We start from the raw sequence: 23801 nt of genomic DNA on the forward strand, positions 1-23801 counted from the left end.
CAGTTACAGAAATTGCATAGATGGATTCACAAATGTTGGGTCTCTGGGCTACAAGAAAAGGAAGGATTTTCAGAATCCCAGTTTTGGACTTGGGCACTTATATTCATGCATTTGACCAATGATGCTCAAGATTTTTGTGAATTATAGCTCCCAATGCATAGTCATTATTTTGGGGTAATTTTAACAAACTTTTTTTTTTTTTTTTTTGAGTATTAAAAAATGCCAAACTTGAGTTTTCACATAGATGAATGCCAATCTGAACATCATGTTTACTTGAGTTTATTGAGTGATGGGTTGTCAGGTAGGGTTGCTGTAAGGACAACAATATGGCCATCCTTTAATGTTATGTCATCCAAAGGAACTTGAATGAATGAAATGTCATTTAAAAACAGTCCTTTGAATACATATGAAACCTGAAAAATAATAATAATAAAAAAAAAGACAATCTTAACTATCTAATCTTTGCAATATTTTTAGAGATCTAATGCAAAAAAGACTCCTCCCCAATTCTAACGCAACTAGATGCACCACTATTAATTTAGAACATGGAAACCAGAATAACAGGCTGGTGCTGCATGTTGTTCTTGCAGTATGCTGTGCCTTTCAAATCCCTGTTCATGTGCCTCAAAAACATACTGCTGTTATAATGCCCAGTGTAGGTTTTACCTCTAAGGAGCCTAACAATAGCTTCTATTCCAGAACAGGAATGGCTTGTTACAGGACAAAAGCCTTTTGTGAGGAGAAAAGTTGAGCAAACCAGTTTCATGCTCAGTTGTCTTTGTTTCCAGGCAGGCAGCTAATAATGTGTGTTTGTCAGTTTACTACTTCAGCCCTGTTCCAGAAAGCAGTGCTCTTGGGCATGACTCGTTGGGGTTGCTCTTCATGGTTCATCATCTGCGTGGCCTTCTGGGAAAAGAACTTTACAGCAATTCTGTTTGAACTAACCTTCATTGTATCTGTGCCTATAAATATGGGATATCTTTCTACTAGATTTTTACTAGGCCATTTCTGATGGTGACCTGAACTAGAATGAAGTGGACATGAACAAAAAGGAAGATCTTACTCAGCAGGTAAGAGACTGATCATGAATGATTTCCGAGCAGATATACTGATATAAAATACTTCTTGCACCTACCTCAAGATTTCAAGTGAGTGCCTGTTCCTTGTGAATTACGTAGAAGGCTCTTCATGCATGTATGTTGACCATGGTCTAATTCTGAAGGAAATGGAGGTCAAAGAAAGGCTTCTTGCTTAAGCTGAAAAAACCCCATTTGCTTTAAGAAGCAACTCTAACAGATTTTAACTTCCTATTGGTTTCATTCATAATTTTATCAAAAGTAACAGAAATAGATATATTAAATCTGATCCTATTAATATTATTGGGGAAACACATTGCTTTGACTTCATTAATGTAAATGAAAGCACTACAATCTGTGGATCAGGATCTGACCTGGATTAGAAAGTGACACTCTTGAGTCAGGCTACTGACCCAAGCGAAGTTGCTCAGTTTCTATATAAGTGCATTTTGGCAGATTCTGGTCCTGAATTCGTACTTCTGTGGTCCCAAACCACTGTGAAGGAAGGATCAGCTTATTCATTTGGAGGTTCTGCCTTATTTAGGGATTTTTTTTTTACACAGTGCAGGTGGCATAGTCAAGGGAAAGTAATTACAAATAATCTTGTTACAAGGACAACTCTGTTGCTTTGAAGCAGCAAGATAATCAGTGACCTTGAGAAGCCCATCTGGTAATTGTGTATGTAGTATGAAGGCTTTGAGTGGGTGTAACAGACAAAGGCAGGTGTCAGATGTGAAAATAAGTAGCGTGATATTGTGAGCGAGCCTCACTCCATTCATTTTCACGTGGAGGATGCTAACAATCTTGAGTATATTTAAAAGTTTCAAAGAAGGAAGGAGACTTTTTCTGCTCCTCACATGTCCACACATCTCCCTTGACCTATGGCAAGTTTGTGCTTCAACTTCTCCAACTGCAAAATAATGAGATGTACTTAATGTTTATGCCACTTTCGCATCCTTCACAGTGAGGTTTCTGTAGCAGTAAATCACTCTTAAAGAGCCACTTTATCAAACAAGGTCACTGAGGGAGAAATTAGTCACAGCAATATCTTGACAAAGTATGTGATCCTCATGTTTCTCACTTACAAACAACCAGTGTCTGTTTATCATCACACGCCTTGTTTTAGCACTGCACCCAAGAGCCAAACCCCCCCTCTGTGCTTGGAGATAGTCCCTGGATATATCTGTGTTGTCCTTGGTAGAACTCCGTGGCCAGATTCTGTCCTGGTTCAAATCTTTAACTCCAGTGACTCCAGTGAAGCTGCATTAATTCCCAGCAGTAGGTAATTGTTCCTGCATCCTCTGCTCCTTTGCTGCCTGGTTGCTGGGTAAGCAGCAGGGCAATGCCAGGGAAAGGGGCAGGGAAAGCACTTGGATGCAGAACTACTTGCTTTATGGGTACTGTTGCATGAGGTCTTAAGCAGCACCTCCTGCTGACTTGGCTTCAAGTATTTGAAATTCATTTGAAATTTGAATACACAAAAAGATTAAATAAACTTGATGTACCAACCTGGGGGTGCTCTAAAGTGTAACCTGGTAACAGCTAGAGTGGGACAGAAAAAGTTCCTCAGCATTTAGAGTATGACAGTATTTCAGTAACTCTGAAAAACTGACTTTTGAATTAGAACTGGAAAAAAGTTCAAACAATGTGAATAATGTCACATGTCAGCATTTCCTGAACAATATTTTTACATTTTTTTAGACTGGAAACATTTAATTTCAGTTTTTCAACAGTGTTTTATATGATGCAAAAAAAAAACCAAACAAACCAAACATAAGTGAAGCAATTAACTTTTCATATATAGAAAATTCAGTCAACGAAACCTTATATATTTTTGACTTTTGTTTTAGTTTCCCATGTTTTTCTACTTCTTAGGTTTACCAGATTTTGACATTTTGATGTTCTTTGCAAAAATAATCTTTCATTTTTGAAAAATCTGTAGCACCAACTCGGAAGGATCATCACAATTGGACCTCTTAACAATCAGTTAACAATATGAAACAAAAAAAGAGAATGTGAGTGAGCCCCTATCGTAATTTGTTGAATTCTTGCATCACTTTTTTAGGTAGCCAGTAGCAGGAACATTGAGTTATTTTGTTGATTAGATATACTAAAGCTCCTGCTAGAATTGCAGCTTGCCTCTTTCACCTTTTCCTTTGATAGAAACCCGTCAGCAGCTATTAATCTACAGTTACTCAGAGCACATTTTAAACTAACTCAGTTTCTCTCTTTTTCTCCCCTTTCAAATGCCTTACTGAGAGTTTATTTTTCTCATTTCCATGTCTCTTTTTGTCAGCCTGTTTTTGAGAGAGGTTTATAAACCACAATAGTGTTTGCCGTCTTGCCTGAAGTCATGACACAAACAAAAAGTAGGAGAAAAATGGAAGGTCCCTTCTGCAGCATCTGAATTTGCCACACAGAACACTGCAGATATATTTTCAGTCACCTATAAAATCATTTTAAGGCAAAAGTTCAAGAATTGCCCTGGATTTTCACCTGTTTCACACACCACAAACCTCAGTATTTGTTATTCCTCCCAAAGGCAACACTTTACATTTCCAATGCTCTCAGCTGGGCAGGTTTACAGATGAACAGCCTTTTGGTAGTGTTGTATTTCATGATATAGTTAATGCTCCACTTCAAAGCTGTACAAAGCCTAAAAATGAACACAAACTGATTAAGAAGAATTGCTTTAGATTTATATTTTCTGTGTTACCACAAGATATAAAATGTCCCTCAGATGCAGAATCCTGACCACATGCCAGAAGTGGAACTTAATTTGGTTAAGTAGAGCAAGCAATTTCATCTGCACAGTGCTAAAATATTTACCTGCTGCTACTGTCCTCTGTTCTCTCCTCTTCCTACCTGAATGGTGCTTTAACATGCTACTGCAAAGCTTAAGTGTAGCCCTTATCTGTTGATAGTCAAAGACATCCAGACTCTTGTGTACTCAGAGTGACACAGCAGGCATGTAGCGAAGGCAAGTAAAGCTGTTATTTGTATGAGTTGAGATTATCCATAAAGGGAAATTAAGTGTGATCCAGCCCTACTCTTCCTGCCTCTTGTAGGACTTGCACTGGTCCACTCTACCTGAAGCCTTACCAGGTGCAAACTCCAGTGCAGAGAGGATCGATGTATGAGCACAAATTGCAGCACTGGGACAAGTAGTCCTAATAGAAATCAGAACCTGGGGAAGTACCAACAAATATCAATGAAAAATAGCATCAGATAAAACCTTAGAAAGAAAAACCTAAATCTCAGATTCGTTGGACAATGCAGCCTACATTCTTTATATTTTGGACCTAATTCTTCTGGCAGGAATGTTTGAATTGCTGCCCAAATGCTCAATTGCTAAGACAGAGAAGCAAACTTCAAAACTGCCAAGACCTCTGACTTAAGTTGCAAGTAAATATTTGAAAATCAGCAAAAAAACCTAATTGATGCTGAAACAAATGTTGGGTAAAAAAACTGGTACTGTTGCTGCACAGCAACAAAAATGTAGGAACTTTCAGGAAGGAATGTAAAAGTAGTCAAAATTTTTGCTGTATTAATGCCATGACTGTTTTGCTTTCAGCACAGCATGACACATGGTTCAATTAAATTAAGTAATGGTTTGTAGCCAGCTCACATGCACTGTATCTCATACAAGGCACTATTTCTCTGAACTGTCTCCATCTTCTGTAGTGAAAAAAAACCTTTCAAGAAACAAAAAGTTAAACACATAATTCATAAGTCCTATTCCTGAGTGCTTTCCCCTCTGTGCCCAGGTACTGAGCCTTTTCTGATTGCAGACACCACATAAACTACTAGACAAGTAAATCTAAGTCTGTGTTATAGCTCATGCATATGACTGTCTTTAATATGAAGAGATGCTGTAGCAGTACCTTGCAACGAATAAAGAAATGTTTGTTTCACTGCAGAAAATACTGTGAATGATTTCTAAATTAAAATCCATAAAGTCTGACTTTATTTGGAAATTAAGAGTAATTTTCCTGCAAAAAATCACAATGTGCCTTTTGCTGAGGACCCAAAGTAATGCATAGGTTGTTCTCTGTATGACTGTAAGAGTTTTGTTTATTTGAAAGTAAAACTGATCAGTTTTTGTTTAAGAGTAATGGGTGCAGTATTTCTTTTGGGTCTATAATCAAACTGCAGTACCACAGCCTAGTTCTTCATGGAAAATATACCCTTTGCAAACATCTATAGATACATCCATCATTAGAGATTTGTTGCGAAGGAGCATTTCCATTAAAGAACTTACAAGTGATCAGTCCTTATCCTGCTCACCTCTATTCAGAAGGAATTTGTTTTGTTAAGGATTATAATGTGGGGATGGTACCTTGTGTTCATGAAATCCTTTGGAATGGCTAGTTACGTGAATAAGCAGTTTTCTGACATTTTGCTTTTGACACATGAACAATCCTTTGTCTGACTTCAGTACAGGTGTCCTAAAAAAGGATGTGCTCAACTTTCCTTTGGTCATTTTGCTGAACATTTTTCAGAGATCTAAAATATAGATAGCAGGCAAAAATTTAACCTAACTTTAAAATTTTCAGTAGTTGTCAGCATACATTATAAAGCAGAAATGCATATGGCGTTATGATTATGTTACTGGTTTCAAGTTATTCAAAGGAAACAGATGAATTCTGAAAACCTCATAAATTTTAAATCAAGATATTTTGATGATGGCAGGCTCTGCCACAAAATGGCAGGAAATATTTGTCATAAATCGCAAAACACATTTTTTTTAATGACTGTAACTTTCATAGCTGGAACTCTTCCCTATTTCTGTCAAAAAATAATGTTATATGCTTAGAAATTTAATATGATGAATCTTTTATTTGAAAATTTGTGGTTTTCCATTTGGCAGACACTGGTTCCTCCACCCCTACTGTTTCTCCCCCAGTGGCATTCCCTTTTTTAATTACTAAGGAAAGTATTAAAATTATAATTCTGAATTATAATCTGGTTTTTTTCACTTTGCCTGTCAAAGAAGTTATTTTATTACGTTTCTATTCCATAATGATAGAGAGCTGTAGGAATTAGGTCTATTCTACATGGGTGAATGTATAGGGGTATCAGCAAACACCCGGAGTTATTTTATGGGGTGTGTTGTGGGAATAAACCAAAGCCCTTGGGTGAAGAAATGGGTTTATTAAACACTGAGGGCTAAAACTGGGGTAGCCAAGGACTTCTGTTGTGAATGCGCCAGTAACTGTGTTAGATTGCAAGTGGGCATCACTGGCATGTCCCTGTCAGGATACGTGCATGGGAGTGACAGGTTCATCCTCCCTGCAGGGCTGCTGCCCAGCTGCCTGCCACACTAACTGCAGTGTCCCAGTGAGCTCCCGAAGCAGCTGTACACACAGCCGGCCATGGAATTTTGGAGCAGGCGGGAGAGACAGAGGAAACATTTCTATGAGCTCTTCATTAGGAGAGAAGCCATAAACCTCTTTTGACTACATAATAATGGAAAATAGCATGGTGAGAAAATAGTGAAGAAAGGGAGGAATAATGAGGAAAAAGGGAGTTGTTAATGAAATTAATGTAGGCCGTGTAGCTGCTTCCTTCCCTATGCACAATGGATGATGCTGCCTTTCCTTCTACGTGCTTTTGTCTGCCAACAGAAATCACTTTTGCCTTATCCAGACTGGCATTCACTTTGCTTTTGTGCAGATCCCTTCTTCTGGAAAATCAGAAATTGGAGAGAGTGCAGATTATTCCTTTGTGGAAAAGGTAAAGAATGGTCTCATTCAGAGGCTATCCCTTGATTTCCCAGTGTTTTTACAGGTGCTAATTCCAGCCCAACCCAAGCAAACCAAGCACTGTTAATATTTCTCCAATGCATACTTGAGTAGGTATTCATAAGTAATATAATAATTTGGGATTGGCTATGCAGTGATTTTGGTTAAACTATGTCAGGCAGTTTTTTTAAGACATTGTGAGAGGGAGAATTCCATCACTACCTTGATAATCACTCACAGTATTGAAATTTGTGCTATTTTTTTAATTTGCAAGTGTCTGGTTTTGGTTTCCTGTCCCTTTCCCTGTCACCATCAAATTAATCACTCTTGAGGTAGGATTAGGATACTTAGGAGGGATGGTGATCCAGACACTTCTTGATATTTTTGGGGATAATGCAAGCACATTAATTTTTGTAGTTCCTTTTTGTACCTTTTCCACATGTTTACATCCATTTTAAAATCTGCTCCCACCCCTGCAATATAAACTATATCAATGTCATATATAAAGGTAAACATTGGGTTCTTTCCTGTTTAAACATCCAAATACGAGTTTTTCCTTTTGACTACTGCTCTAAGTTCAGTTATTTGTCCAAATTAGGTCCTGAAATTAATCTAAAAGTTGCTTATTTTAAGGTTTCAGTCCTCACATTTATAAGAATTGCCAGTTTTCTGTGTTTCAGGGCAATAAATTTCCTTTATAAATACAAATACTTTTAATATGAACAGGAATATACTTAATTGTAAGTACTAAAATACATTTCTTTCACATTTAAAGGACATGTTTGGCAAATGATGTCACACAAAGTACTATGTCTTACAATGCTAAATCTGCCTAAAAACAGTATTATGAAGGTATTTTCACCAATTTTGTTCTAAAACATAAGAAAAAGAATTCTGTGAGATATTTTAAAGCTCAAAATAAGTGTTCACAGAGGCTTCCATCACCAAGAAGTAATGGAAGCAGCTGGTGGTAGTACTCCATTGCCATGTTCTGTGTCATTCATGCATGTTGTTTGGTTGTATATTTTATTGCTGGTTACAGAACACATCTGAAAGTGACAATGATGAAGTTGATGGCAACAATATATGTGGTTTCAGAAAGAAAAAGGGAAACAAAGGTCCTACAAAGTATATTCCTCCTTTAGAAAATGAGAAGATGGAACTGTCCCGCGCCTCAAAAGTCCCAGATCCTTGTCCCCTTAAAGGAACTACTGGTTGCTCAGAACTGCCATCAGACCAGTCTCTCCAAAACCCCACTACCTTTCCTCCAGTACAAAAGGACAGAGGAGGTCACAACAATTCCAATTCTGGCAGTGATGGTAAAGAAGACAGGTTTGGAGAAACACGAGAAACCCAGGAAAATGCTGAAATTGGGAAAAGAATAGTGGGAAAAATGAACGAGGAAATAGATACAGCAGCTCAGATGAAGTTGTCCACAGGTGTGCAGCCTGCGAGGCGTGCAGAGAAAGGTGGCTGCACAGAGGCTGTACAGAGGGCAAAGGACAGTGAGCAGAGAGGGGGTAAGCCAGAAGGACAGGCTGGGATGGAAGAAAAAGTTGTCAAGTTTCATGTGACAAAGATGGGCTCCCTGGGCAGTGCTGCATCCATGCCAGGGAGCCATACTGCCGAGTCCCTCACAGGAGCACCTGGCATTTCTAAACGAAGTCTACAAGAGTTGAAAAACCTACTTAGTGAAGGTCATCTGCCTTCTCATGGGTCCATTTTCTGTGGCAAGGCAGGTGGCACTTTTGCTCAGAAAAATTTGAAACCCCGGGAGAAAGCAGCTGACAAACAGGGCGGGCCCTTTGAGACTTTTACTCCCCATTTTGGAGAGGAAAAGCAAAAGTATCTCAGCTTCCACAAAGAGGGAGTGGGGCAGCAGAGCAAAACCGTCCTGGTCCTCAGCTCTGCTGGCTCTGATCAGCAGCAACCAGTGGGAAGCAATGTGGATCAACTTATTCTGGGACTACCAGCAGCTCCTACACCTGCAGAAAGCACAGCTCCTGAGGTTCAGTTTGACTCCTCCACAGGCCACACCGGTAAGGATACTTAAACATCACCTGCTCTCCTCTTAAACAAAATGCTCCTGTTGTTTTGTGGTGTTTTGCTAAGCTGCAAACTTAAGTCAGAGCTAGTGCACAAGAGAACTGACACCTGTGGTTTCTGTGTGATCAGGATGGATTGGATATTGTGCTCTACATCTATGCTGCTTTTAAATTTTTTTGAAGTAAGGCATTTATAAAGCCCAACTGCCTGCCAAAAAATGCCATGCACAACTGGTCATGTCTTTTTCACTAAAACGGAAATATTTCTTCATTTAAACTGAGTGCAGGCAGCACTTCCCGAAAGTCTGCTAGATACTGCAAAGCTCTGATGGCATCTATGCTTCTTAACATTTCCTTTTTTTTTTAACATTTCCAGCAGTAGAAATTGGTCCCATGTAGGGATGATGTTTTCAATTATTTGTCCTGTGAGAGGACTGGAATGCAAAAACATCTCTTATAAATTATAGTGGAAAAAAAGCAAATGAGGCAGAGAGAACTTCCACTTATTTTCATGCTGTTCAGTAAGTCCATTTTGGAAGTGTTTATAGAGACAATTAATTGCTACTAATAGGCTGTGATTTCTTTGTAAAAGCTTCTGGGCTAGCTGGATCAACAAACCAAAAACTATTATTAGCTGTGATAATGTAATGGGCTTGAACAGTTTGTTGTTCTGTTTCCAGGAAGCACAAAAACACCAGTTTGTCAGTTGTATAGATATCACATTAATACATTTCCATGAGCATCAGTCTGAGATCACATTATCAGCTTTCCAGGATAGATATCTTTCTTTTTGATTTATCTTACTGATACAAGAAATACCAACCTCTTAATTGATAAAATACTTTAGTCATCATTAACTATGTAACAAAATATAATAATAACAATCAAATGTTTACAATAATATTAATTTATCCTGCTTTTTTCAAGTCTCCTGACAGATCGGTAGAAACCCTCCTATGCATACTCTGAAAAAAATCAGTTTGAACATGTCAATTGTTGTTAGCTACTGCAGGATTTCTTGGTAGACATTTTGTGTTACCCAGTTTGACCGAGTCTGAACAAGATATCCATGAACATTATCAGTGTTTACTCGGGGCACTGCATGAGAAATACAAAGCTTTGAAAAGATATTTTTCGCTCGAACCATTCTCTATGCATATCTATTAGAATAAAAAGGTTAGAGCATTAACTAGCAGCCTACACTTGATGCTGTTCCCTCTCCGGACTACATTGTTTTTCACATTTCTAAAAGGTGAGCGAAATGATTATCAAATTTATAACACTACTGTTTTCTCATTGTCTGCAAAACCAGCAAATATGTTTTAAAACACAGGAGTAATTATTCTTTGTCATAGCACTATTTACAAGGTAGAGGGAACTGATGAGATTAATTGTAGATTCCACAGGGAGATTTCAACTCAGCTGTAGCCACTCAGCACGAAGTAACTAATCCAAGCTTATTACCTAGTCAGTAAAGCCAGGCATTTTGTCTTCAAAGAGGTATTAGAGGTGGATGAAAAAATGACCTCTGAAGTGTGTTTCCACTCAGTGGGGAAGAAGCCCCATGATGATTAGCTTAGATCATTTGTCTGACTCTGAGATGCCTAAAGCTACCTGGGATTAATCCTGCCCTGTATCACTGGTGGTAGTGATGATTGTAAGAGACCTACAGATGAGAGCAAACTATGAGGGGAGCTGGGAGAAAACTGTTTTGTCTCATGAGAAAAGTATTCCATATCAAATGTTTTGGAAACTCATGAGATTTGGATTCCATTTGGGTTTGACCAAAAAAGTTGTAGTGCTCACTGTGCATTTCTACTAGTAAATGGAATGCACAGGAGTTTACACTTAATAAGAATGGTATGTGTTCAAAAATTAATTTTCATTGAAGATGTTTAGTAACTTAACTGAAGAAAAGAAACATTTGGATAAAATTCTGCAGTGTTTAATGAGCCTTTGCATAAACAGTATTTCATTGCTGTCCATGGTAATTTATTGATTGATAAGATCAAGTCCTAAATTTTTTTTTTTTTTACTAAAACATTACATTAAATATTTCAGTTACCAGAGTGCCTGAAGTCTTGGATCTAAAGATATCTCAACACTGAGTAGATCTGAAATACAAACCCCAATAATTTACAAGTTTTCAAATAGTTTAACTTGCTCAAATCAGAAGACTTCATCCAAAATGTTTGGAAAAATTACAAGAGGTTATATATCAGATCTACTACGTGTTGAGATACAGCCAAAACAGGAATATGCTTTATTGTTGTTAAAAGTACAGAGTTAAGGGACAATTTCTAGAGATCAGCAGCAGAAAGTTTAAAACATATGTCTGAGTGTCAGTAATTCAGAGGATTTATATACAGTCATGTTAGTAACACGGTAAACATCTCTCCAAAATAATAAATCCATATGTTTTTTCTAAAATACTGATTGGAAAATGTGGAAATATTACTGTATGTGGATTTTGTCCATTTCTTGTCAGCTCTTTTGTAAAAGAAGTGCTTGGACATGGGAAAAAAATAATAGAAAAGAAGCAGACATGTCAGATATTTGGGTTAGTAAAAAAAATGTTACTTGAACAGTGTCAGAGAAACTGGAGCTGAAGCTAAAACTCTTAACCTAAAGCTCTTTTCCATGGAAAGATAGAAACTAACACATGCAGCTGATTAGGTGAATACACTGACTGCACTAACATGAATTTAGGAATTTTATTTGCCTAAGTGTCTATATCTAATAATGATGCACATTTCTGCAAGTTGATATGTAGTCATTAATTGGCAGGTGCTTCTTAAGCTGTTCAATGCCTGCATTCTTGGACAAAGAGGGATGATTCCAAACAGTAAAGAATAAGATGAAATTTCATGCATGTAGTATTAAATAACCATCATGTACATGCACACAGGATGAATTCATGCGTGTGCTATATGTATAGTGTAAAGAGCATGTAAGGTAGGTGTATATTGACCTCTCTGAACTCAAACCTTGCCATGTGCTGCTCTGCATGCTACTAAATTAGAATATTAATACTATAGTAGCCAGGGACAGAATGATGAATCCTTCAACAAAGAAATAACCTAGGCTTTTTTCTCTATTGACATACAAAAATTTGCTCACATACTCTGAACCAAATTTGAACTCCCCATGTGGTTTGGCTGTCCTCTGTGCACACCTGGAGGAGACATGTCTGCCCCAACTGATTCTGCTCAGTAAATCTTGTCAGTCACAAGGAAATAGAAATGGAGGCTCTTTGGGACCTGTAAGTGGACAATCAGGAGATACAAGTGGTCACTTCATAGTCACTGCCTCTGCTCTAATTCCTGGACCATAACGATGTCTTACTTTGGGACTTAAGCCTGTCTTTTTCACTTGGTACCCTTTTCCGCTTTGTATTTTACACAATCTGTGCCATTCTTACGGCTCTCTTAAGGTGAAGAACCGAAGCCATACTGTTCTTTCATGTTCTTTGCTTATGCCAACAACATTTTTCTTTCTTCTTCTATATTTTGAACTGAGTTTGAGCATAGCAGGGCTGAAGCTCAGCTCCTTTCTAGAGCCTCTTGTTTGCACTTATTTTCTGTTGGAAAAAACATCATATTTTTTTGTCTTTTTCTTTCCTTTTCTCTCTGAACTGAGCTATATACAACTCATAATATTTTTTTTACCTCACAAACTCTAAGAACAAACCAAAGCAACCAAAAGCTCTTTAGTCCTTTATCTTCCATACTAATAGCTGAAATCTTCCTGCTATGTGATTCTGCATGATTTCCCATTTTTCCTCTTGATCTATATAAAATAAAAATGCTCAGACAGGACTTCTATCCAGTCTTTCTGATCTATTTTGTCTTCTTTTAGGTGAGATTCAACTCATCTATCTCTGGTATTTGTAGTAAGCTAGTCATCCCGTGATTCTGTATGAGAAAGAGGTGTGTATTCTGACCATAATTCCCACCCACTGGAGATCCTTACTTTTTTTATAGTAGTAGTTATAGGTTGCAAAAACAGTTAGATTGGACCTAATGTAAGGGAAATGTATTCTCTGCTTTTTATGTCTGCCAGCTGCCTCTCCTTCTACAGTATATTCATGAAAAGTTTAGTCCTTACCTTCAATACTGTACAAAATCTCTTCCCTAAATAACCTTGCTTCCCATTTAGCATAGTGATCTCTTCCATCCTGGAAGTGTTCAAAGCCAGGCTGGATGGAGATTTGAGCAACCTGGTCTAGTGGAAGGTGTCCTTGCTCATGGCATGGGCATTGGAACTACATGATCTCTAAGGTTCCTTTCAACCCAAACTGTTCTATGATTCTCAGTTGATTTTTTTAAAATAGGACAAATATTTTTAGACCAGAGGGGGCTTCCTAGTTTGCAATAGCGTATGCCTTGCTTCACGCAACTTTGATCAGTGATTCCTTCCATAAATCCAAATTTTCTGTTTGATTTTGAAGAAAGATAGGCCACTGTAGTTTCATCTTATTTAGGATTATCTGTTAGGTAGTACTATTGGGTATTACACAACTTAAATTTCTTTCAGACACCTGCATATTTTGTTTTCAAATCCTCTAAATTTTCTACAACTGTGACAATTTTCTCATCACTACAGAAGAGCCATTTTTATAAAGTATCCTGGAATGTACAAAAATATAGGTTATTTATTTATCTTTCATTTATTGAAAGATAAAAACTTACTTTGCATTTGACTCTTGAAGATGTATCTTGTCTGAGAAGCTGTGTCATGTTGTTGTCATCCAGTTTGGAAAGAATAATTCATGACTGATTGAAGCTCTATGTCAGTCTCTAAATTAGCTATAGAACTCAAGAAAAACCTGAGTTTCTCCACGGTCATGCTGGTAAAAAGCCTGCTTTTCAATTAAGTTTAGAAAAGAAAGCAGACTGTCATGAGACAAAGAAATGAATGGAAAACACATTGAAAGTTTCATTGTCAAACAGATCAGGGAAATATTTTAACTGTCTCCTATCCTTTGGGAGTTTCTAGTATGCTTACATAGTTATGCCCCTGTTAAGAGTCTTATAGGTGAGTAAAAATACAACGTAGGAAATAACTTTTTATGTACTTGACTGCAGAAATCAAATGAGTAAACAGTTTTGGCACAGCTTTTTTTTTAGGTGAGAAAGAAATTGAAATTGCATATTTTTTCAAATGAAGACGCTTCTGGTCACTATTCACATCAATAACGCATTCAAATGCAACTCATGTCTACTTACCATGTCAAAAAACCAGATGGGAATAGAAAAGTAGCAGTAAGAATGATATCTGGCATAGGAAAAGCTGTCATATAAGGTTTGAGAAATAAAGGTGGTTAACGTTTGAAGACAACAGTGAGAACAGTAAATAACATGCTGTGCAAAGCAAGTAAACTGACTGTTCTTAAATATAAAAACCAGAGTATTGTAAGGAAGGACAGACATGTTCAAATTAGTGCTGACAGGAATTTCCATAGGATTTAGAAGTGTAGTTGTGTGATTACCCTGTGGGACTCTTCACTAGTGAGTATCATCAACACAAGGTATCTGTTTTTATAAAGGGGGTCAGTATAGATCTTCAGAGCACCCTGTGCTGGATTTCTAACACAGTCACCTCTTCTAGGCCCGAGACACTGTACTTTAGTTGTGATGTGGTTTATTAAGGGATCACGGGAAAGGGTTCCTTTGAACAAGTTGAAAACAAGATTGATCTGGGACGTGTACTTTCTTCTGTTTTGGCACTTTCCTGTTGCTGAAAAGGGAAAGCTGATGTCAACTATTTGCCCTAGCTGCTCTTAGCAATCTGGGTGATTTCGATATTAATAATCTAAGAAAGATGACACTCTTCTATAAATAATAATAGTAATAATAATAATAGTAATTGTTATCATTATTATTGGTAATATTTTTAGTTCATTGTGTGATTAATATGTTTTAAATATGTGAAGACAGTTTGTAGGTATTTTGTACTAATTACAGTAGAAACAGGAATATTACCAATTGTTTCTCAATGGTAACTTAAATGGGAAATGCAGACAGAAACATAGACAAACCAACATTAGGTTCTTTTCTGTGTCCTGCCAAACTGATATAGATATTTAATGATCTGCTTAAAGAAAGATGACCAGTCTGGATTTTTATTTGATTTTTAAAATGAAAATCTGAACAAAAATCTGAGCATCTTGTTGAATTTACATGTTTCTTTAAGGAGATTTTTCTGAAATGAAAAGGCAGATGCCCCTCTTCCTAGAGGCCCAGAAACCTAGAGAAAAAGTTTTACTCATGAACAGAATCCTCCCTCAGAAGAATATAAAACTTTTAGACTAATTTAGACTGATTCTAAATCAGCAAGGCCTGTCAAATACTTATTTATTAGCTATTTTACCTACAGTAACTAATGCTCTGGATAATGATTATATGAAGTGAGTAAAGACAGAGTACTCAGTTTCCTCCTATGCCTTTCCAAACTTAAATAATTATTGGCATCATGGATGCAGTTTGAGTGGCTCCAAAGAAAATATATTTTGGGTCCTGTGCTGTAGAAAAGTGAATAGTCATTAGTTATTCAGTAATTATTACTTCAGAAACAAATCCCCTCTCATATTCCCAAAATCAATCAGAGATATTAAGTCAGGGTGACATTTTTATCTATCATACAATTTACAGAAACATTATTTCAATGAGAAAGCTAATCTGCAAATGATATAAAAGACGAACTCTAAAAAGTATGTGAAGGCTACATGACTGTTTCTGTTGATTCTAAAAGATTTTGGGAAAAGGCTCTTGTAAATGAATAAGTGTCTTTTGACTAGCAGGGTGTCTACACTGGCATATAGATTAATTTTAATCTAATACTAGACCAATATGTATAATTTAGTCTCATAATTTAACAAGATATATCTTTGATCATAAAAGATCCAACTGCAGAAGAAAATTTCTTGCTTCTTTAGTTATTAATATTTTCCATCTTAATCTTCTTTAGAAACATTTTCTGTTTATGAATTTTCTGTTAATGTTTGTTCACATCATGTAATTATATATTTATTCAAATACCTTTAGCTCAAAGACAGCACATATATATAAAATTTGGAAAATTACCTGATATTGGCAGATGTTTAAGTATATTTGTAGCTTTATTTTTTAAATGAATTTATGCAGCATTAATATGAATTCCTGTAACATTTGTGTTTTTCTTAGATACTGATTTATATAATCTATATCTCTTAGGAATACTGTTTTAAAGAATTAATATGATCAGAATTAAAGTTACAGTTTTTTCATGAGTTGTATGTTTTTACCTGAAAAATATTTGTTCAGTAGATGGAAATTTAACAGATGACATTTCAGGACATTTTAAGAAATTCTTGCAAGATTTACATCAAAAGCTGACTGATGTCAATGATTGTCAGCCAAGCTTCACTTTGAATAACACAAAGACATAAAAATCTCAGTGTGACAGGTGGTTGACAGGAAATGTCTACCATCTTTGCAGAGGAAATGAAACTTGTATGGAATAAGGCATTGATCACTGCTTTAAAGGTAAAAGCCTCAGATTTCTGTCCCTGGAGTTGAAAAAAAACTTCTCTTAATATAAAATTTGGAAGATTTTCAGAATCTTTTAAAGTTCTGTTACTCTACTGGACAGTCACATTTTATGCCTGTTATTAAACTTCTAAATAAATGTCATGTTCATGAAGAGGTCGAATCTGGTAAATGCCAGCAAACATCTATGCTGTAAAACAACATTACAGGATGACTGAAGTGGTATTCAAATAACTTACTTGGTGGCATAAGCAAGACAAGACCAGTCCTCCCTGCTTGCTATTGTGTTTTGGCAGCACCTGTAACAGCGTGAGTGTTACACAAAACATCTAAACCGGGCTTCCTTATTTGATATTCATCTTTTAAAGGACATATTGCCCCAGTGTTTATAGAAGACTTTTGGAAAAAAAACTGTTTCCATAAGGAGCTTAGAGCTGAAACAGACCAAAGGGAAAGATGTCATGAGAAGTAGATATGACAGAATTGCTTTCTAGATTTGTCTATTCAATTTTTACTCTGTTCTCCTATTTACTTGAATTTTGTTCTGTACTTTCAGCTGCCATACCTCAGAGAGCACAGTTACTAACTTTTTCTTACTTGTCTGTCCTAAAGGATCCTCCTTGCCGTCTGAAGCTGGAGGATCCAGTAATATCCAGCAATGGTCAAGGATTCTGAGACATCTATGACTACAACTGAATCTGTGGCCTTCTCAGGGAATAATCTGATAGCCTTGTACTGGGCCAGCTTGTGAGCCTTCTTACAGCCCCACAACTGGCAGTCCTGCTTGCCCCAAAGGAGAGGTTAAAAAGATGTGTTTGTACCTACTGGCTACTGCTAGAGGAGACCTGTTCTAGTCTGGGTAATTTGCTACCAGAGAGATGAGGATTGCCCCCACCAACCTTCAGAGTACCTCAGCATGAAGCTTTAAACTTCCACTTGAAGGCTGGTGGTGAATGGTTGCTGTTGGTGATCTTCCGCTGTGGTTTTGAAATACCTGCAAAAATTCATCTGACCACATGCTCAGGAAGAATGGAGGACTTTTCTCCCAGAAATGCAAAAAGAAATATATTTTTCACAGTTTATTGCATGTTAATATAAAATTTTACTCTTGGTCTGCTTAGTTTATTGTACTAAGTGGAAGTTAATGCTGTGTGTAGTTTAACTTGAGTAAAAACAATAGTTAGATACCAAAAAGAAAAGCAGGCTGAGAGATCAAGAGGTTGGTGAAAGGAAGTTACTTTGCCCATCTCTCTGTTCCATTATAGAGGTTATATTCAGGTGTTATCACCTTCATGTCAAGAAGTTTATAGAGCCCTACAGCTTCTGCAATACAGTTAAGAAGATAACTCCATAACAGCAAATGCATAAATGCATAAACTTCCCTTGAAAGTCACTGCCTGTACTGGAGGAGACTGCAATCCTCCTCAAGAGGCCTCAAGAAAGGTTTAGTAGAAGACAAGTGCCCTTTTTATCATGTTTCCGTATCAACGCACTTTACAAAGTCATAGAAGAAACAGCACCTGTATTCTGTCAGTTTTCCATGGGAAATAGGTATCCAGTTACTACTTTTGCTCCTAAAACCACTCAACAAACCTCATAAACTCCTGGTTTTACCACATGTTCTCTTCTTAACATGGAAAAAAGTTTAAATTACAGACCATTCCAAAAAATAAGAGATTTTATACAGGATGTCAGGGAAAAATACATGTGTTTATTTAAAAATCTCTTTCACGTTCCATATCTTTTTCTCATTTCTGTTTTTACACTCTATGCCACAATTTCCCACTTTTGCACTTTTTAGGAGAAGAGCCGTATTCCAGCTTTCTTCATTTTGTTTGACGTGAACATTCCTCTTCACTTCTAGCATTCAACAGAGACCCTGATGTAAACGGCCTTGGAAACCCAACTCTCCTTCACCTATTCTCTCATATTGAATTTATTAAGCAGCAGATGGCCAGGGACAACGTGCAGTTTGTCAGATTTGAATCAATAGACCTCCATGGTGTGTCAAGATCAAAGAATGTTCCTTCTCGATTTTTTCACGTAAGTTTTTTTGTTTCCAGTTTATGTGTTTTCCTTTTAACCTTTATGTATTTTCATCCCCATCCTTAAATTATATTTTCTCCATCGTGCAGGCAGCAACTCCAGCTTAGAACAAATTATCTGCTCCCTCCTCTTGCTCATGTTCCTGAAGGATCTAGACTTCTTTCATCATTCCAATCATTTATTCCTCTTTTCCTCCAAATAGTAATCTAATTAGGTAAAGCTAAAAATTTCAGTTGTTTGATGTTCTAATCATCTCTTCCCTCAGAAATATCTTTTCAGATTCAATACATTATAAAAATTTTAGTTTGCTGAACATCTCTAAATTGCAAAAAAAGAAAGGAGTAAACATTGAAAGAAATAAAATGACTGAAGATAAGTTCATTTTAGTTATGAGAAATTTTATAGTTATCAATCAAATAGGAAAATATCACTGAGTTGCAAGATGACTTAACAGCAATATTTGCCACAGTAATGATTCAGGAAATAAAAATCACATTAGGAAGCAGGATAAATTAGGTAGCAGGGTTAGAGAAGGGAGAAGTACTGCTATAGGGTAGTCACCTTTGACACCTTTTTCAGTGCCAAATGGACAGCTTAGACATCTTGGAACAGAGTTCACCAGAGTGTGCAGTTTTGGTTTGGGTGTCACACATACTGATACCGTTTACTGCCACCTGCTTAAGAGAAGACAGACTTCATTCATTCATTCATTCATATTAAGAGAAGCTACCATATGCAGTTTGTCATCTGGATATGCAAAATTGGGTTTTTTCCAGCTCTGAGCTTGCCCCTTTCTAGGTTTGTTCTGTCTCCTCTGCTGACACAAATGGCAACCTTTTCGCTTAGAAGAATAAAGGTAAGATGTAAACCGGAGCCAAATTTCACTTGGTGGAACTTGGCCTAATTGCAGCTTTCATCAGAAAAATACTTGGTCATAAGGTAAGTTGTAAAGGTGCTTGATTGAAGGTAGATGATCCTTCCTTGGGGTCTTACCTGCATTTCATTTTCATCAGCTGCAGCTTTCTATTCAAATGGAGAAGAAAGTATATTTATGAGTTTTTCTCACCTGGAAGTGCTTCCCTGCATTTACCCCAAACTTTTGAAGTCCAGAAAGTGAGATTTTTCTGCTAAATGTTGCATCTGAAAAACAGTGAGGTGCATGTTATGGCATTCAAAGTGAAGTTACAGCCTGAACTGTATCAATATGAGTCTTTTGTGGTCACTTGCATCTATGTAAACAAAATGGCCAGAGGGTGGAAGCTAAATAGACTAACTACAGATAAAAGTTTGACTTGCAAAATTTGCACCTAACTGGTGATACCCATAAATGTCTAAAGACCATGCAAGAAAAGTGTTGAACATTTTTTTAGTTCCTTATGGAAAGTTAAAAAATGATCGTTGTGATAATTGATGCCATAGTTTTCATACCAATCTTGCAGAAAGTTGTTCTGCTTTATAAGGACACAGTAACTGTCTCTTACCCTTCATGTCAGTGATCATTGCATTTTAGTGTTCTTTATGAAAATGTTGTCGTTCTACCTGGGAATCTGAATTTAATATATTTTATATACATAAAAATACCACTGAGCTCTTTTCTGATTTGGTAATATGTCATTCTGCTCTGTGTTTAGGAGAAAGCAATTCATGGTGTTGCCATGCCCAGAAGTTACCTGGAACTGACGCTGAATCCTAAAGATAATGAACTAGATTACATAAATGCAACCAATTTCAATTGTGACATAATCCTGAACCCTGATTTATCAACATTTCGAATACTACCCTGGACTGAGCAGACTGCGAGAGTGATATGTGATTCCTTCACTGTGTTGGGCACCCCACTAATGACCTCCCCAAGGCACATTGCCAAGAGACAGCTGAGCCAGCTTCAGGACAATGGCTTTTCTTTGCAGTCTGCATTCACTTACGAATTTTGTATTTATGGCATTACTGAGGTTGTAAACTCAAAGACAATATCCTTTCCTGCAGCCACGATACTAAATAACCATGATCAGACTTTCATTCAGGAGCTCATTGAAGGAATGTATTATGCTGGTGCCAACATTGAAAGCTTTTCTTCTTCCAGTGGGCCTGGGCAAATGGAGATCACTTTTCATCCAGCATTTGGCCTAGATGCTGCTGACAGTGCCTTCACGTTTAGAACAGGCCTTAAAGAAGTGGCTAAGAAGTATAACTATGTGGCTAGCTTTTTCTCAGAATCAGGATTCTACAATTCGGGGGCTCTATCACACAGCCTGTGGGATCTGAATGGCCAGAAGAATCTGTTTTCTGCTGGTTATGGAGTTGAGGAGCTCTCAGAGCTTGGAAAAAATTGGTTATCAGGTCTCCTGGCACACACGGCAGCTATCAGCTGCTTGATGGCTCCTACCACCAGCTGCCGTAAGCCTTACTCTAAATACAGTAAAGAATCAAAAGAGACTGTAAATGCAAAATGGGCATATAATGATAACAGCTGTGCCTTTAATGTCAAATGTCATGGTGGAAAAGGCACTTACATAGAGAATAAATTAAGTTCTGCTGCAGCAAACCCGTACCTGGTCCTTGCTGCTACTATTGCTGCAGGTCTAGATGGAGTAAAGAGAGGACTTAGCTATGATGACATGCTCGAAGAAGAAAATCACACTGGTGATCTGAAACATTCATCAATCCCTCTGAAACTAGAAGATGCTCTGGTTGCTCTTGAGAAAGATTCTTGCATTAAGGAAGCATTAGGCGAAACTTTTATCCGATACTTTATTGCTATGAAACATTATGAGTTAGAAACTGAAGAAATGGATAGTGAAAGGAATAAATGCCTGGGATATTTTATTTAGAAGGAGCACTCTTCTGTAGTGGTGCTGTGTAAATGCATACAGTGAATGGTTAAGATTCTTGAAATTAGGACATATATTTAAAAATGTTTTAGTGCTTTGGGATTTTTCCCCCCTCCTTTGTATAGTACATGGTAATTACACTTTATTGTCCATGTACATTCATGGTCTTCAGTAAAAAGCTGATATATTCATGAAATAATATTAACACGGTTTTAAAAAACAGGTGGAGTTTTTTTGGGCAGACCTGCTGGTGAAAAGAAGAAAAGAGAAGGTGAAATGAAGAGCAACTACACAACTGTCATAGGACTATAACATGCAGAAAAGTGGGAGTAGTGGGGACAGTGATGAGGGGTGGGGTTTAGAACTGAGGAAGGCAGGGAATTTCTTGTTCAGCATGGTTATGGGATTTGTCCCAGCCTATTCAGTAACTGATGGGTTGCTAAACAAGAAGAATCTGAGTTTGATTTAAAACCTAAGCTAGAACAATGAGCATTGTAGAGAGAGGGGCAAAGGACTGAGGCTGTAGAACCTGAGAGGCAGGAATCAGTGTCTTAATGGACATAAATAAAAAATACAAGAGGGATTATATAGTAACCTATAAATCATGAATTCTGCTGCTGAATGGAGTTTTCAAGAATTATAGTTAATAAAGATACTAAAAGAAATCAAATGGTGACTTGAAGACAAAATAATTCATAGAAAGGCAGCAGTGTCAGGCCACTGTGCAATAAAAAATTAGCTCATTTTATGTCTGTTTTGACAGTTATTGGGTTAATTCAGAGTTAAAAGGCAAATGTGGAAAAAAGGGCAAAAAACCCTAAGGATTTAGAGATTAAACTGTACTTTACTGGGAAACCTGATTTTATCAAGTATGCAGAAGATGACTGAGAAGAGAGGAGCAGAAGGAGTAAGTTAAAACCAGAAAGAAAGAGTGAAGATGCAAATTCAGAGACTGACAAATTATGGTTAAAACAGAGGGACGGAAGACCCAATCCTAAAATTAGAAATGGCAGCTGGTATAAAGAAAAATAATCTTTTAGGAAAGGGAGGAGGTGGGGTTTAGATTTGCTCTTTGTTTTTGCTCCTACTCTCATCCTTTATTATTAAAGATAACACTTGTTTCATACACCACCTCCACATTACCAGTAGTTTCTGGTGTTCTTTATCTTGTCACAATATTTTGATCTATGTGTAGGAATTTGTGAGTAGAAGAGTTTGGTCACCAGTGGAGTAAAAACAAGATTCAGTCAATGCCTCTGTCAACTTGCAGAATTAGAAAGGTGTGAACAGAAATGCTCTACTTGCCTACTGATGGATATTCCATTCTTCCTCTACAGAGTCCTATACTTCAAATGTAGCACCTGGTATGCTAAAGCTTTTCGTATGATTCCAAAGAACTCATTTTTTACTCAGGTAGCAAGAGGAAATAAAGAATCTAAAGAATCATGATGAATTCCCTTGTCTCAGTCTTTGGTTGGTGGGCGAATTTGATTCTCTCTCTTACTCACATGATATATTTTTTGAATGAGCAATTTTGGGGCATATATAGGACTATTTTTCTTTGCTACAGGCTAATTTGCATTGGCCAGGTCTAGCCTTGCATTTAAGCAGAACCTCCCATTCTGAAAAAAATTCTTCTAATTTGCTTCCCTAATACTTCAGGGGCTCTGGAACTCTGTCCTCTCTCTTCTCTTTCTGGTTACTTACATTTTCCCAGGTTTTGGCAGAAGACACACATAAAAATTATTTCCTTGCTCAGACAGCTTACTTACCATACTTAATATTTAGTCCCAGGAGTCATACAGATTTACAGTTATTTGTTGGTGTGGCCTTATAAGACATTTTTTCATTTGTCTTGGATTTATAATTAACTGCCACTGTATACTTTCACTTTTAAAAAGATAATATATAATGGACTTCTGTAACTGAATTTAATAAACATGAAGTTTATGATATATACTACATATATTATCCATATTGTTTTCTTATCAACATCAGACCTAAACCTTTTTCTGTATATGTCCAACTACCTGATTAGATTAATAGAAAGACATTATCTACAAACAAAAAACCCAGCTATCTAGAACTGGTGCTCTACAAGTTATAAACAGTTATAGCAAGATAAGGTAAATCAATAAAATAAATCTACAGGTATTTTCTAAGTAGTCCTCAATGACATAGACTCTGAAAAGACAGTGACTTGATGACTTGATGACAGTGACATTAAATTGAAACATTCCTTGTTTCTGGCAAATGAATACCCTTCTTATTTTATTATTAGAAAGTTCACAGATGGAGCCTGAAGCTAGTGTGCCCCAAATTTTTGTCAATATATTGTTCAATATTTTTTCTTAAATATATTCTATATAGTGAAAATAAAGTAACTCCAACTCTGTGGGAAAGCATTAAAACATTTATTTCAACAGGAGCAGTTATGAATTTTAAAGTTGCATGTATCCCCAACTAAGTTTTCATGCATGTCCCTTAGAAAGACCACAAGAAAAAGATATTTACTTCACTCTGCTCAACT

The 23801-nt window shown here is 36.9% G+C and overlaps 1 protein-coding gene across 4 annotated transcripts in view; it reads left to right on the forward strand.

Annotated features, from left to right (window-relative positions):
* Positions 1-22724, forward strand: part of LGSN (lengsin, lens protein with glutamine synthetase domain) — a 37723-nt gene extending 14999 nt beyond the window's left edge. For 3 of the 4 annotated variants that reach the window (XM_017739333.1, XM_017739332.1, XM_008637624.2), the window contains 5 exons: positions 991-1070; positions 6753-6812; positions 7863-8859; positions 18259-18437; positions 20072-22724. In XM_017739333.1, the coding sequence (XP_017594822.1) occupies positions 1041-1070; positions 6753-6812; positions 7863-8859; positions 18259-18437; positions 20072-21271 (2466 nt within the window). In that variant the 5' untranslated portion in view covers positions 991-1040 and the 3' untranslated portion in view covers positions 21272-22724. The remainder of the gene's footprint in view (positions 1-990; positions 1071-6752; positions 6813-7862; positions 8860-18258; positions 18438-20071) is intronic. The other variant, XM_017739334.1, reaches the window with a different exon arrangement.
* The last annotated feature ends 1077 nt before the right edge of the window (positions 22725-23801 follow it).

Source organism: Corvus brachyrhynchos, unplaced genomic scaffold, assembly GCF_000691975.1.
Source record: "Corvus brachyrhynchos isolate BGI_N302 unplaced genomic scaffold, ASM69197v1 scaffold136, whole genome shotgun sequence".
Lineage (NCBI taxonomy): Eukaryota > Metazoa > Chordata > Aves > Passeriformes > Corvidae > Corvus > Corvus brachyrhynchos.